The sequence below is a fragment of the Anoplophora glabripennis genome, unplaced genomic scaffold (genome assembly GCF_000390285.2).
Source record: "Anoplophora glabripennis isolate ALB-LARVAE unplaced genomic scaffold, Agla_2.0 scaffold1061, whole genome shotgun sequence".
NCBI lineage: Eukaryota > Metazoa > Arthropoda > Insecta > Coleoptera > Cerambycidae > Anoplophora > Anoplophora glabripennis.
Window position 1 is genome coordinate 75,472 of NW_019417224.1, and position 14,457 is coordinate 89,928.

Below are 14,457 nucleotides of genomic sequence, written 5' to 3' on the forward strand. Positions count from 1 at the left end.
TATTAGATATTTCTTGATAATGTAGGTATTAAAGAAATAAAAAATACGCGTTAAGATGTTTAATTTTTTTGCATCAAAACTGCGCCTCATACGAAGAAAAGGCAAGAGAGATTTTTTGTCACAAATTGAACGAGGAATTCAAAAATGATTTTTAATTTGTAATATCTCAGTGGCGTACCATTTTTTCTTATTACCCGTACGCGCGCCAATGATGAACATAAAATTCTTAATTGCGTGTCAAAAAATGCGCAATAACTACCTCTTAAAACCCACCAAATTTTATTTGCACATCTCGACTGGTTTCAGAGCAATAAATTAAATCGTTAGTTTTTAAGAAAAACTTTGACACCCTGTATCTCGGAAAACGAATCATTTGCGGGCATACGTTTATAAGCAAACTGCCATTATTTTCTCATGTAGAATCACCCCCTGAAATTTGTCGCACTTATTTACTAACACCCTGTATAAAAGTTTCTAAAAAATCAAGGTCTTCTCTTTTAGTCAAGAAAAGTGTGTACATTTAGAAAAAAACCGACACTTCTAATATTGTCTGAACAATATTACAGATTAAAATTTTTGTGGGGAGATAATGAATATAACTTACCTACTTATTTTCTAAAAGAAATTTTTCACGAAACAATTTTAATGTAATCAATCTTTTCTAGTAGGCTTTTTAAAATGTAAATTTTAGAGAGTTTTGTTTTAGAAAAATATTTGAATAATTATGTAATATATGTAGAAATCAAGACTACTATGCGCCTACATACACAGTTAAATTACACATATATTTAATAATAATCAAACATATTTTATAATAAGTATATAAAAAAATCTGCATCGCGGTCTTACCACAAGTATAGGTATGAATGATTTTTCTTACGTTATATTGACATCCTAGTATGATTTTATCAGAATTTGATTTACCCAATGTGGGGACGAATGAAAGTATATAAGTAACGTCACTGAATCACGAAGTCATTTTGGTTGTTGCTAAACATCGTAATGAAAGCGGTAAGTGTATTAGGTTAATTTGTTGTACTTATATTTATCATCGAAATTAATGCCAAATGTTATAAGTCTATCCACTCTTCACTTGTATTATGTAATTTTCTTGCATTATTACTCTTAGTATATGCCTATCTCCTACTGCATATCTGTCATTTATTTCGACGGGATTAATGTTTTTGAACAACGTAAGGATATTTTTAAATGCAGTTACATTATAATTTTCTAAGCAGTGTTGTACTTTATCTACGCGACTCAGTAATTTTGAATTATAATTGCATTTAGTGTAAAAGAGTTATAAAAAATAATGTTTCTGTGCTCGCTTATAGGTATGTCATTTCGAATTGTTTGTAAAATAATAAATATTAAATCTTTATACAAATCATCTTATAAAAATAATACATTATGTATTACAAAATTCTTACTGATTTGGGAAAAAATAAGTTCCTGAATAAATAAAGAGAAATCTAGAATTGTATTTAAACAATGCTCATCTTTAGTTTTAAATATTACTGATGAAGGTGTTGTTTATGAACTTAAATAAGTTTGGCATTAATTTAAGTAATTAAAGCATGTCAATATAATAAATTTTTAACTTTTAGGTAATAATTTTATTTGCCCTCTTGGGTATTGGTCAGGCAAGACCTCAATTCGGCATATCTCAGTTATTTCCAGTCATATTGCGTTATGATAATAATATTGAAGAAAAGGGATTTTCCTATAAGTAAGTAATTCATCACTATCATAATTAATAAAACATTAATAGTTATATTCTGAAAAATACATTGAAAAAAATGACATATTTCGTTCTACGTTTTTTTAAAAATTTAAAATATCTATAAAACTATTCAGTTCACAAAAATCCTGAATGAATTTTTTTAACATAAATTCACTGTGACCATCATAAGTCTAAGAAAATAGTGAAATATAACGTAACGTATAAACATTTAAAATTTATTGGGTGCGTGAATTCTTCAGACAACAAAGAAATTTTATGGCAATGATTTATTATGACTTTTAGTGATTATAGTTCATTTAAAGTAATTGTATTTACATAAATCGAAAAAAAATTCGTATAAATATTTCTTGTGAAACAAATATTTTTGTAGTGAGTGAGTATGTGGTAAGCTAATTTTAAATTTAAATAAGTAGTAACTCGAAAATCATTCGCTTTTCTTCAATTTCGGTAGCCAGTAGCTTTAGATCCTTTGTTCAATAAGACTTTTTATCCTAAAATGATCCATGGAAGACATCCCCGAATTTATTAGTGTGAAAGGAACCACGTGCTGTTCCATAGTCTTTTATACGGTTAAAAAAACAGAGCCTGGGGTTAATGGCTCTAAAAATATTACAAACAGGCAATTTATTGAATATTGGAATTCATACATTTTATATCATGTTGAACAGTCCAAAGAAATTATTGACAAATGTGCCATGAAAAGCAATACATTGTCAAAAGAATATTGTTACTCACATATGTACGTTTGTCATTATATTTTGTACGTAATAAACTAAACACTAATCATTATTCAAGCCATTAGATTCTAATGCTTAAAAGTGTTGTGTTCAAAATTGCAAGTGTTTATAAATGAACGATAATGAGATTAAATTACATCTATAGGTTTGTAGATTAATTATTACCCACAGCATGTTTGGTAGTTTTGTTGGAATATTCATATTATTAACATTTTTTTGTAACTATTGTTATACCATTAGAGAAAAAAATTACAAACACTCGTCATAAAGGTTAATTTAATGTCACTTAAGAAAACATATTAAATATTTATGCAATTGTAGTTATGCCTATAATTGATATAGAAGGTATAGGTACAACTAATTACAATCTGTGTTATACATACCAACAAATTATATTTAAAATGCCGTATTTAACTTTACTATAAGTTTGCTAAATATATTCATATATACTTATTGTAATTTTAATTAAAATATAAATATATATATATACCACAAGTTATTATCTTAAAATTATTATTAAAGTTACAAAAGTCATACACATAAGTCTGGGAAGGAAATAGTCTTGAAATAAAACACATACAACATTCAGCCAACAAACGCATTTGGAAAACACTGTTACAGACGTTATTATGTATTTAAAAATAACATATGTCTTTGTAACATTTTGCAGCTAACAAGTGCCAATAAATAAGCAATTTTGGCACGATATTGATATCTTCCAGTTTTTGAGGCAAATCCATTTATTGTTTAGTACAATTATTCAAAATCAAATGGATATCAAAAACACCACTTAACATGTTTGCATATGTGGCAGAACTAATCTAACTTAATTAAAATAATAAAGGCCAAAAAGCTACAGATATAACAAACAACTCTTACTATCCATATCAATGTCGGACCTACCTCAATATTGTTTTAAATATTTCTATAAAGAATAGGAACTCAAAAATGTTGTAAAATACGATTTGGCAGATATATCTCAATATATACCACTATCAACTACAAACACAAGTGGTAGTTATAAATTTTAGAATTCAATAGCAAATTATTCAATTGTGCTGCAATAAAAGTAATGTACTTTTTTGTATAATTATATGATAATTGTCATAGTTTTTTTTTGCATGAAAGGGAGGTCCATAATAATTGTAATTAAAGTATTTTATCTAGTCTATTAAAAAATATATTAAAAAAATAATTTTTAATTTTTTTAATTAGCTTAATATCTTCATTAAAAAATGCGAGATGTAATAATAATATAATAATTTATGTTTGTTTAAAAGAAATTACAATTTTGTGTTTTGTATTAATTATATTTAGGTATTATCATTTTTTATTTTGGATAATTATTTATTATTTAGCTCTTTTTACGAGTGACATTTCACTGTTCTAAATCTTTTAAACCAATTTAGATCAAGTCGCCTGTAATTACTTTCAATCAATTAAATTTAGATGTATCGTTTATGTGAAACATTTCACACGCTTTAATAAATAGCATAAGAAATGGAATGTGAAATAAAAAAATTATGGGTTTTCTAAGCCATTATCTTTGCGATGTTATATGAAAACATTTTAAATATGAATAATTCAGGTGTTCAGTAATTAATTTTGAAGTCCGTAATAGAGATGATTTAAATTATACAAATAATCTTGTTGACATTAAACTTTTTGAAAGGTAACTTAAAAGGCAAGGACGAATATGTTGAAATATTTTCTCTCTGGAAACTATAATATCCATATACCTATCTATATATTCTAATGAAAACTTGGCATCTGTAAAAGTAAATACGAATATTTTCATAATTAAAAATTTTTGTGGTGAAACTATAATCTTGTACCATTATTAATTAAAAAACGACGATGCATCTACTCATAAAAAAAACAAATTATTAGATAAAGAAGACATTAGGAGAAGACGGTATCCTTGACCCACTGACATCTAATATTACATCATAGATCGACGTCAAAAAACATAATAAATGCTGGCAGTTAGTTTTATAGAAATATAAATTTCAGCATTGCTCAAGTATTCACTAATATATTAGTAGAAAATGTTTAAATTACTTTGTAACATTTATTTTTTCGAAATTGGTAATTAGGATAGTAGAAAGATTTTTTTTAGTAAAAATATGGCTACTGATTTAAGTGTCCATTTTTATCAATTGGTCTGTAAAAGTTAGTAACCCCCACGGTAATAAAAATGCAGGCAAAAATATTTAATATAATTTAATAGTAATTTATTTATTTTAATATTTATAGAAAAATATGCGATTCAAAGGGGTAAATGGGACCCTGGTTTGTAGGTGGTTTCCAACTTTGAGGGATAAGTTAGATTATATTTTTTTTGGTATGTGTCTATCAATCTACATTTAAATATTTAATAAAATACAAGGTTATGGTTTTTCACATTGTTTTGCAGTAACATTCGTTATTTGATCTTAGGCGCAGAATTAACCCCCTCGTAGGATTTTCTTTTCACGGGGGACATGTGATGGCGTAGGTTTTTGTCTTGCAAGGTACCCCTTTGACAGGGGTGTAAAATACTCTTATATACGACTTTTTAAATTTTGGTTTGAATATAACAATAAAATCATAACTTTAAGAATATAACAAAATATCAATGAATGAAAGAATGTTATTTCATTATGGTTTCCCTCCACTTCCATACAATAATAAAATCTTTGAACTCAATTGAACCTTTGCGTTCTATCCAGTGATTTGGAAAGTTCTGATTAAGAAAATCACTTACAGCTACGGTAATTTGTTAATTTGGTACAAGAAATTAATGACGAACCTGATTGAAGGAATCCAAATTTTTTGTACCCAATCTGTTTTTCCCATAAATAAATGTACGTTCCAACAGCCGCCATAATTGCCGCTACTGGAGTGATGAAAATCCTCACATTTTTCATGAAACTCATACGCAGCATCCAAGGAAATTAAATGTTTGGGGGGACATACCTACTGGGAGACCACCTCACAGGGCCTTTCTTCCTACCGGGAAATCTGGATGGAAACATGTATCAATCTAGTGGAAACGAATATTTAGCCGATGATTGTGGAAATATTGGAAAATGATAACGCTTTGCCAGAAAAGGATGTGTGGTTTCAGCAGGATGGTGCTCCACCACATTATGCCGTAGTTGTGCGTGATTTTTTAAATCAGAACTTTCAGAATCAGTGGATAGGATGCAAAGAGGTTCAATTGAGTGGCTTCCCATATCGCCAGATCTCACGCCCTTAGACTTTTTTCTATGGGGACACTTAAAGTCGAAAATTTATGCAACACGCCCGAAGTCTGATTATTTTGCCATTGGAATTTCAAAATTCAAAATGACGGATTCAAAATGGTGGACATATTCCTCAACTATCCCTCCTTTGAGGTAAAAACCTAATCCATGTCCAAAATATTCGCCATCGAAGTTCTGATGCTAATCATTTTTACAGCTTACTACTACTACTACTACTTTTGACTTGTTGTTGACTTGTTCGCGGTATTTTTAGTGGTGATGAATGAGTAACATTGAGTTCATAGCACACTTTTCTCAATGGTTTTAAATCGTTGGAGTATCGCTAGTCAATGTTTCATTCGATTGTGGGATAAGCGCATATTCCGTTTGAATCATAGTTGGTGAGCAAATTTATCCTCTATACCTCAAAGAGAAATAGCTGAGCATCATGTCCGCCATTTTTAATCCATCAATTTGAATTTTCAAAAATCTATTGGCAAATTTGTAATTAGAATTTCCTTTTAGTGATCTAAGTCATTACAGCTTCCTTTCCTCAACAACATTGGAATTCATGATATGAAATGTGAGAGAATGATTATCTCGTGAAAGTTCATAATTCAGATACTAAGTACTAAATGTAAAGAGAAAAATAATCCCCAGATGACTTAATGGCAGAAGTGCTTATGTTCAAGTCATAAGTTCAAAGAGATTGCATCTCTTGAATATTGAGATGGCGAGGTTACCCAGAATTCTACAGTCTTAGATTTCTGACGTTTCCATGTTTCATCAGTCCCGTTGTTCTAATCTACGCTCTTATATACTTCTGTTATGGGGTTACGAGGTAGTTTTTGTTAGGTTCCAATGTTTTTCTAATTACTGACTTTCTAGAGGATTTTCTTGTCAAAACACAAATATGACAATGTTGGTTTTGGATTCAGATTCAGCGGGACAAAACATATAGGATACATTGGTCTAGTTTACCGCCCGGCCCTCTTTATTTTGGCGCTGTTTAATAATTATCTAATTACAACTTAAAAAAGGTCTATATAAATGTTATTCCACTTGAAAAAGCAATCCTTTATATGCAGAAATGTTAGATTTCATCTATCACCTAGATTTTTGGAATCAAAGAGAATTACATGACTTTATTTTACATTTAAAGTGAATTGTAAATGTCTTATTTTGCTTAAAAAATGATTGTTTAACATTTAAATCTTCAATGAACTTTAGCGAACACAATTTAGCTTCCTTTCAGCTAATTGGTATTTAAGATTATCCGCATGTATATTTAATGGCAAATTGTTAAATATCTTTGAAATTATTACACTTAGACACGTTTAGTTTTGATTTGATTTAGCATCATATGAAGAAAACATTTACAAAAATATATTTTTTAGAGTTCGGGAGGTTTTCAATCAAAACTCCAAAATAATTTTCTAAAAATTTCATTTTATTCATTTCATAAATACTTAATAAATAAATGATGTTTATCAATAACACAAATATAATAAAAAAACATCGTATTGATAATAAATGATTCACTTAATCTATTTAAAATATAATAGGTGCAAAAAATCCGAACAGTTTAAATATATAGGGTGGTCCAAATTTTATGCAGGAAACTTCGAGGGCAGATAGATCTCTTTAAAATAATATGTGTATGCCTTATAAACATTGGTCTGGAACAGCCCCGTTTTAGAGATACAAAATGTTGAAGTTGTTAAAAGAAAATTGATTTTTTGTTTATATCTCCGGAATCTATTAACCGATCTCAATAAACTTTGGTACAGATAATATATGATAGTTAGTAGTCCTTACATTCCCTAAAATATGATCTTTAAAGGTTCAACCAGTGGTTCAACTGGACAGGGTCACCCCTTGTTTGCAAAAAAACTACGCAACTGCATTTTTTACAAGTCATTGTAACTGATTTATATTCTGATGCATAAAGTAAGTAAAAAAGTAACTTGAATTTTTTCCTTAAGATTCGCCGTTCTCAAGTTATTCATACCAATACAATCCCCTTGTGACAGACACTTCTAACCATAATATTACAAGAATATTTATGTTTATGCTTAAAAGTAAGTGCAATTTGTAAGCACATCAACAAAACTATTTATACTCCTTTTACACCACCTGTGAGGTAGTGTTCCTGGTGATTTTATTTTCCCTGGAGGCCTAATACTCTACAAACAAAAACAATTTAAATCAAAATAATAAAAAAAATATATTTACCAAGCAATAGCAACTGAACAAGAAACAAAATTAACGGTACGTATTTACAATTGTTCAAAATGCGAACCACCCACATACATTTCTGACATCGTCTATTAATGGAATTAATTGAAGCTAATATCATATAGTGGTTTTCTTTTAATTCATTACACCCGTTTTCTATTCGTTGCAGTAGTTGTGGTCTTGTATTTGTTGGAGTAGAATAAACTTTACTTTTCAGATAACCCCAAACATAGAAGTTATGCAAAAAAGTGGTGACCCCTGTCCAGTTGTACACCACTGGTTGAACCTTTAAAGCTCATATTTTAGGGAATGTAAGGCCTACTATCATACATTATCTGTACCAAAGTTTATTGAGATCGGTTAATATATTCTGGAGATGTAAACAAAAAATCAATTTTTTTAACAACTTCAACACCCTGTATCTCTAAAACGGGGCTGTTCCAGACCAATGTTTATAAGGCAAACACATATTATTTTAAAGATATCTATCTGCCCTTGAAGTTTCCTGCATAAAATTCGGACCACCCTGTATTGTACCTATACTTATGTATAATAAGAAAAAATATGAAATATGAAAAAAAGTTGGTACCTGCATGGCATCAGTTATACTTTATTAGTGAGTAAACATGATATGAATTTTTTCTTCCTTATATACGGATACACATTTGTTTGGTAGATTATGTTCTGTAAAATAGAATTAACAGAACTAAATCTGTTAAATTATGGGAACCCTTTGTGTGTGAACAAAAGTCTAAAAATATTGGTGTAGAAATTTTGATTTTTTTGAGCTGCGTTAGTGCTGTTTATTAATAAATTCAACATTATCTCAAGAAGTAGAACATTCATAATACAGCAATGAGGAATAATGCTGCCTTTTATAAGCATTTTTACTCTAGTAAAAAGGTCCTCATAATTTTTATTATTTTTCATATATGCTGAGAATTAATCATTCGCAAATTTTCAAAATAATTTTCAGTTATACAGGGTGTTGCATCACGAGAGGGACATGACTTAATGGGAGATAGAGGACATCTAGGGTAACTAGGATCGTCTATAAAAATAGCTCCTTGGCCATTCTTTATTGAGATACGGTGATTTATGATTTTTGGTCAAAACTGCTTTATGTCATAACTTTGGTAGGGAATGGAATAATGGATTCATATTTGGTAAGGTTAATGCACTCACGGTACTTCATGTTTGCATGTGTGACAGTAAAAAATCCAGGCCCGGACTGCAAAAATTGTTAATTTTTTGTGCAAGTCTAGAAAACAACACTGTGTATGTATTTTTTTGAAATTTCGATACGATATTCGGAAAGAGCATAACAAAGTGATCTTAAAGACGCGCTTCTTTTTTTGTTACACTTTGGTAGTTATTTAAATAAGCTATTGAATATACGAGACTACGGCTTCTAAAACTTAATTACGTAAAGCACACTTGATAAAAATGGTTTTGCAACTAAAATTAGCGAAGGCTTATTTGAGGGTAGATGTTATAAACAAGCATGCATATTTTAAACCTCATTTTCTTCAAATAATATGTATTCCAGGTCCGGACTGAAAAGTTTTAAATTTTTTTTGTAACTAGAAAACATCGCCCCGTATGTATTTTTTTGGTATTCTCATAAGATTATCGAGGAGAACATAAAAAAGTAATCTCAGCGACATGTCTCTTTTTCTCGTTACACTTTGATGATTACTTAAATACGCTATTGGTACAGTAACAAGACTTTTAAAATGAAATTACGAGTAAGTAAGAAACACATGAAATGGGGTAAGCAAAAGATACGTGATAAAAATAGTAGTTTATTTCTTTTAGTAAATAGGATTTCAAAAAAATAGAAATAAGAAAGGCAAATAGGAACAAAGACTATTTAATAAAATACGGAAAACAAATAGCAATAAAACACAAAGACAATAATAGGTGACTAAATGTACTTTACAATGGCAAATTAATTTTATAGCAAATTTTCAAAGTGAAAGTGTTGTTTTCTAGACTTGCACAAAAAAATATCAATTTTTGCAGTCCGGACCTGGATTTTTTTGCTGTCATACATGCATATATGAAGTATCGTGAATGCATTAACCCTACTAAATATGAACCCATTATTCCATTCCCTACCAAAGTTATGACATAAAGCAGTTTTGACCAAAATTCATAAATCACCCTGTATCTCAATAAAGAATGGCCCTGGAGATATTTTTATAGGCGATCCTAGTTACCCTAGATGTCCTCTATCTCCCATTAAGCCATGTCCCTCTCGCGATGCAACACCCTGTATAATAAAAATCACTAAGACGTCAAAGCTACTCTTGTTCAAGTCGTCAATATTAACAATTTATGGGAAAAAACTTCAACAATAACTACAGTTATTGCAATTAATTAACCCTTAATTAAATTGTATTATTGCCCTAATATCTCGTTTATAATATAGTGCAATCTATCTTTCCGTGCACTTTTACTTTACTTTACTTTGTCGATTTTATTTTTTTCAGTGTCGACACAAGTAATGGCATACACCAAGAGGCACAAGGAGTTTTAAAGAATGCTGGTACCCCAGAAGAATCCTTAGATGTAAAAGGATCATATTCCTATGTAGGAGATGATGGACAAACATACTCTGTCGAATATACAGCTAATGAAGACGGTTTTCAACCAGCTGGAGCCCATTTACCACCTTCAGCAGGTGTTAAAAAGCTTGGAATTCCATCCTCCGCAATTGCATCCCTGCAAGGAGGTGGACTGGGTTGATTTAAAATAAAAAAATTTTATAATAAGGCTGGAAAGTGATAGTAATTTTGTTTATTTTGTCATTTTGTCAATGCTTGCTCCATTGTTTTTAAAGAAAAGTATTTGTTTTCATTCGGCTCCTTGACTATACATTAATCTTAATAGTATACTTCAAAGTAGGTGTAATTTTGAACCATTCAGTCAAATTAATAGACTCTATTAACAAATAGATTTGTGAAAGTTTTTGCCTTTTTTTAATTAAAATAATAAGTTATAACTGAGTACACACACACACACACACACACACACACACACACACACACACACGCACGCACGCACACACACACACACACACACACACACACACACACACACACACACACACACACACACACACACACACACACACACACACACACACACACACACACACACACACACACACACACACACACACACACACACACACACACACACACACANATAATATATAGTATATATATATATATAAAAATTTTTTTTTTGGTAAATACATATAAATTGGAGTCAAAAATTTCGTAAAGGTACATCTATAATGCAAATACGAACTTTTATATCTCGTTGATATAAAAAACAGTGTGCGTGTATAAATTAGGAATTAATTCTAATTACTTCAAGTTCACAATTTCTAACTTTGGAGATATGGCTCTTGTAAACTGGTAATCTGTAGGACATCTGTAGGACATCTGTAATTATTTATTAGCGGCGTTATGTAGTACTTCTTTTATGTAGTAAGTTTAATTTAACTTATCTAAAAGCAATAACTTGGGTTTTTGGTTAAACTTTTTTAATGATTAAGAATCTTGGTCAAATGAAAAAGAAATTGTTATAAAATTTGTCACATATTTTCAGCAACTTGAGTGAGATATAACTTATAAAGCATGTTATATCTTAATTGTTACAGACCGGTCCAGTAATGAATTACATGTGGTAAGTATACATATTACGCGTAATTTAATACTGGACGGGGTTATAGTCCGGAAAGTAGTTGTTTCCCTCGATATTATTATTTAGAATATTTTCAAAAAATCATCATGAAACATCCCGATTCAACAAAATAATTATAGTGATAACAGACCCAAACTGAACATTTACAATAATAAAAATTAATTTGTTTGTGTAGTGATATCCAGAGGTATTTAGAATAAATTGTAATGTTAAACAATCTCATAGGTGCATGGGCACCACGACAGCTTGGTAATAAAATTTTTTGTTCAATTAGGATAAAATGAAGGGGTTTATTGAATGCATTACTTTTTTACATTACTTCACTTAATAATTTGTTTATGTCCTCTTCAAATAATACATTATCGAAAAAGTCGCCGGAATGATATTGCAAAAGAAAAAGTTGAGATGTACCTATATTACTAGCAAAGTAATAACGGTAAATACTGACTCAAGTTCCAGTTGTATGTACATGTAAAATTTCTATAAGGAATTTCCATTTCTGATTTCAGAGAGTGTTCTAAATAGCTAGATTTACTCTAATCAAATGATGTATTATATTTTTGCTAACAACATTATAACTAATTATATTTCATATTCCACATGACAGAGACGAATTTCTTTTATTTACTGAACTGTGATATAATAAATAATGAAGCAATGCATTCTTTGCAAAATATTGTTTTTCTGTAGATTAATTTTTTATTATTTGAAGTTTGTACTTATTATAAATGGACAGGCACATCTTACAACGTAAGTATTGGTGGTTTTTACAAAGCTCACATATAAATTTACCTTTCCTTATTGCGGATAGGTAGAAATTTTTGTTTAATTACTGGTGTACATATATATAAAATATTGTGTCTCCTTTAAGGCTACAGAAATTTGAAAAGTCAACTTTTTTTCATTCATTATAAGAAAAAACTAAAACATTATTTATTTTTATTTTCTAGTAGAATAAGTAGATTTATGATTTAACTACAATTAATAATTATAATTGTGTACACCTAATGTTTGTATTTGATTTTTGCTATATTTTAATTTTAATTAATAATACAAGGTGTTAACGAAATAAGTACTTGGAGAGTATGTAATACATGTCGACATAGCCCTATAATAATTTAGTTTATTCTATGTTTATTACAGTAGGTATCTAAATTCAAATTTCTTAGATTGGTTAGTATTGAGTAGGTAATCTAATCAGTAATTGATATATAGGTACTTGACACCTCTGTTAAGTGTCATAAATAGTAATTTTCTCATGGCACATTTATTTTCAGCAGGAATTTTTGAGCACGTAATGAATTATTGTAACGGATTTTACTAGAAAACGGATAATGCTATTAAAATCTAACAAGAGTACCTTTTTATGCGAAATGTGATAAAAAAATTTTCATAATTTCGGTTCAGGATGTAGAAAAAAATGCGTACAAAAAAAATTATAAAATTTGCCCCATGGCCCCGCATACGCCCCCGTAGCAAATTTTGATTTGTATAATATGGCGATTATTAAGCATATAAATACAACGCCAAAATTTCACGATTTAATATTAGACCGTTTTGATATTATGTTTCCTGAGTTACCCCTTTAATGGGCTGTAGGGGCCGCCACTGACAAAAACTCTACTAAGGTTTTCTTCATATTTCGACATGTTTTACATACTCTCCAATTTTGAGTAGATACTTATTTCGTTAACACCTTGATATAATAATACATTAAGACAACTTTTATTAAATCTGGGAGTTTAAAAACTTTATTTTGGGGAAGATATTTAATTTTCAACAAAAAAAGATCGTTACAATTTTTTGTACAAAAGTGAGAAAATACTATTAGTGATTTTAAAAAATTTAAATATGTCACCATATTAGGCTTGAGTATATATCAAATTTCGTTAAACATCATGTCCTTATCTTAAATATTTCAAAATAATAACTCCCATTATGAATTATTTTCTGGTCATTTTTCAGATACGAATGCTAACCACGTTCGGTTTTAATTAACAGACTTCTATAAGTAGTCTACAAGTAGGTATGACCAGGTACATAAAATATTCGAATGTGAATGACAGAGTAAAAAAAAACTTGTCCTGTTAGTAAAGGCTGTTCTGTTATAATAATTTCCTTTCATTTTATTACCAGCAGCAGTATCCGGAGTTCAATTAAAACGTGTGATATTTAGCTGAATTGAAATATAAATGTACCTTTATAGTGGGACATTTTTATTACTCAAGGTTAACATATCTCCTATACAAGCAAGGTACTATCTAAGAAGGATCTAATTGTTTAAAAAATGTAGTAGCGTAACAATGTACTTGACGAATTTTCAATTTAATAGCAAATTTTAGCAATTCTGTTACACCCATTCGAGAAGAGAAAATAGTACTTTATCTGCTTAAACAGGTAGTAGTTATTGTAATAAAATTGCAAAATAAGCATCTGACGAACGAATGTGAGTGTTTAAAGACTAGGTTTTAACTGAGTCCGCAACATCCACGTAAATCGTTCAGCATTTTGGGATATTACATACCAAGTTTTCTAGTAGCAAGTTCTACAAACTGCAAAAACGCAAATTATTAGGTCTGTAGAAATATTGACAAATAATTCAATGATATTTTGTTTTGTGTTATGACTGTACAATACCTCTGGAAATTTAAAAATTACACCAGCGACTTCTTGAACTTGTGACACATCACGTTATATTTAAAATTATTTTCTCTTAGAAAATCTATTGGTAATAAAAAGTACTAATAGAATTTGTAGAACTTTCATTGAAGTTGAAGTTCCGAGACTTTCAGTG

At 29.5% G+C, this 14,457-nt stretch overlaps 1 protein-coding gene across 1 annotated transcript; it reads left to right on the forward strand.

The window, feature by feature from the left end:
* The first annotated feature begins 914 nt into the window (after window positions 1-914).
* LOC108913373 (flexible cuticle protein 12-like) lies at window positions 915-10,921 on the forward strand. Its single transcript, XM_018718925.2, has 3 exons — window positions 915-1,011; window positions 1,608-1,729; window positions 10,442-10,921. The coding sequence occupies exons 1-3, from the start codon at window positions 1,003-1,005 to the stop codon at window positions 10,695-10,697; spliced, it is 387 nt and encodes a 128-aa protein (XP_018574441.1). The 5' UTR covers window positions 915-1,002; the 3' UTR covers window positions 10,698-10,921.
* Window positions 10,922-14,457: the final 3,536 nt, after the last annotated feature.

Excerpts from the sequence above, each read along its gene's own strand:
- LOC108913373 (XM_018718925.2), top strand. Across the intron at positions 1,730-10,441 it reads GAAAAGGGATTTTCCTATAA|TGTCGACACAAGTAATGGCA; the intron begins GTAAGTAATTCA and ends TATTTTTTTCAG.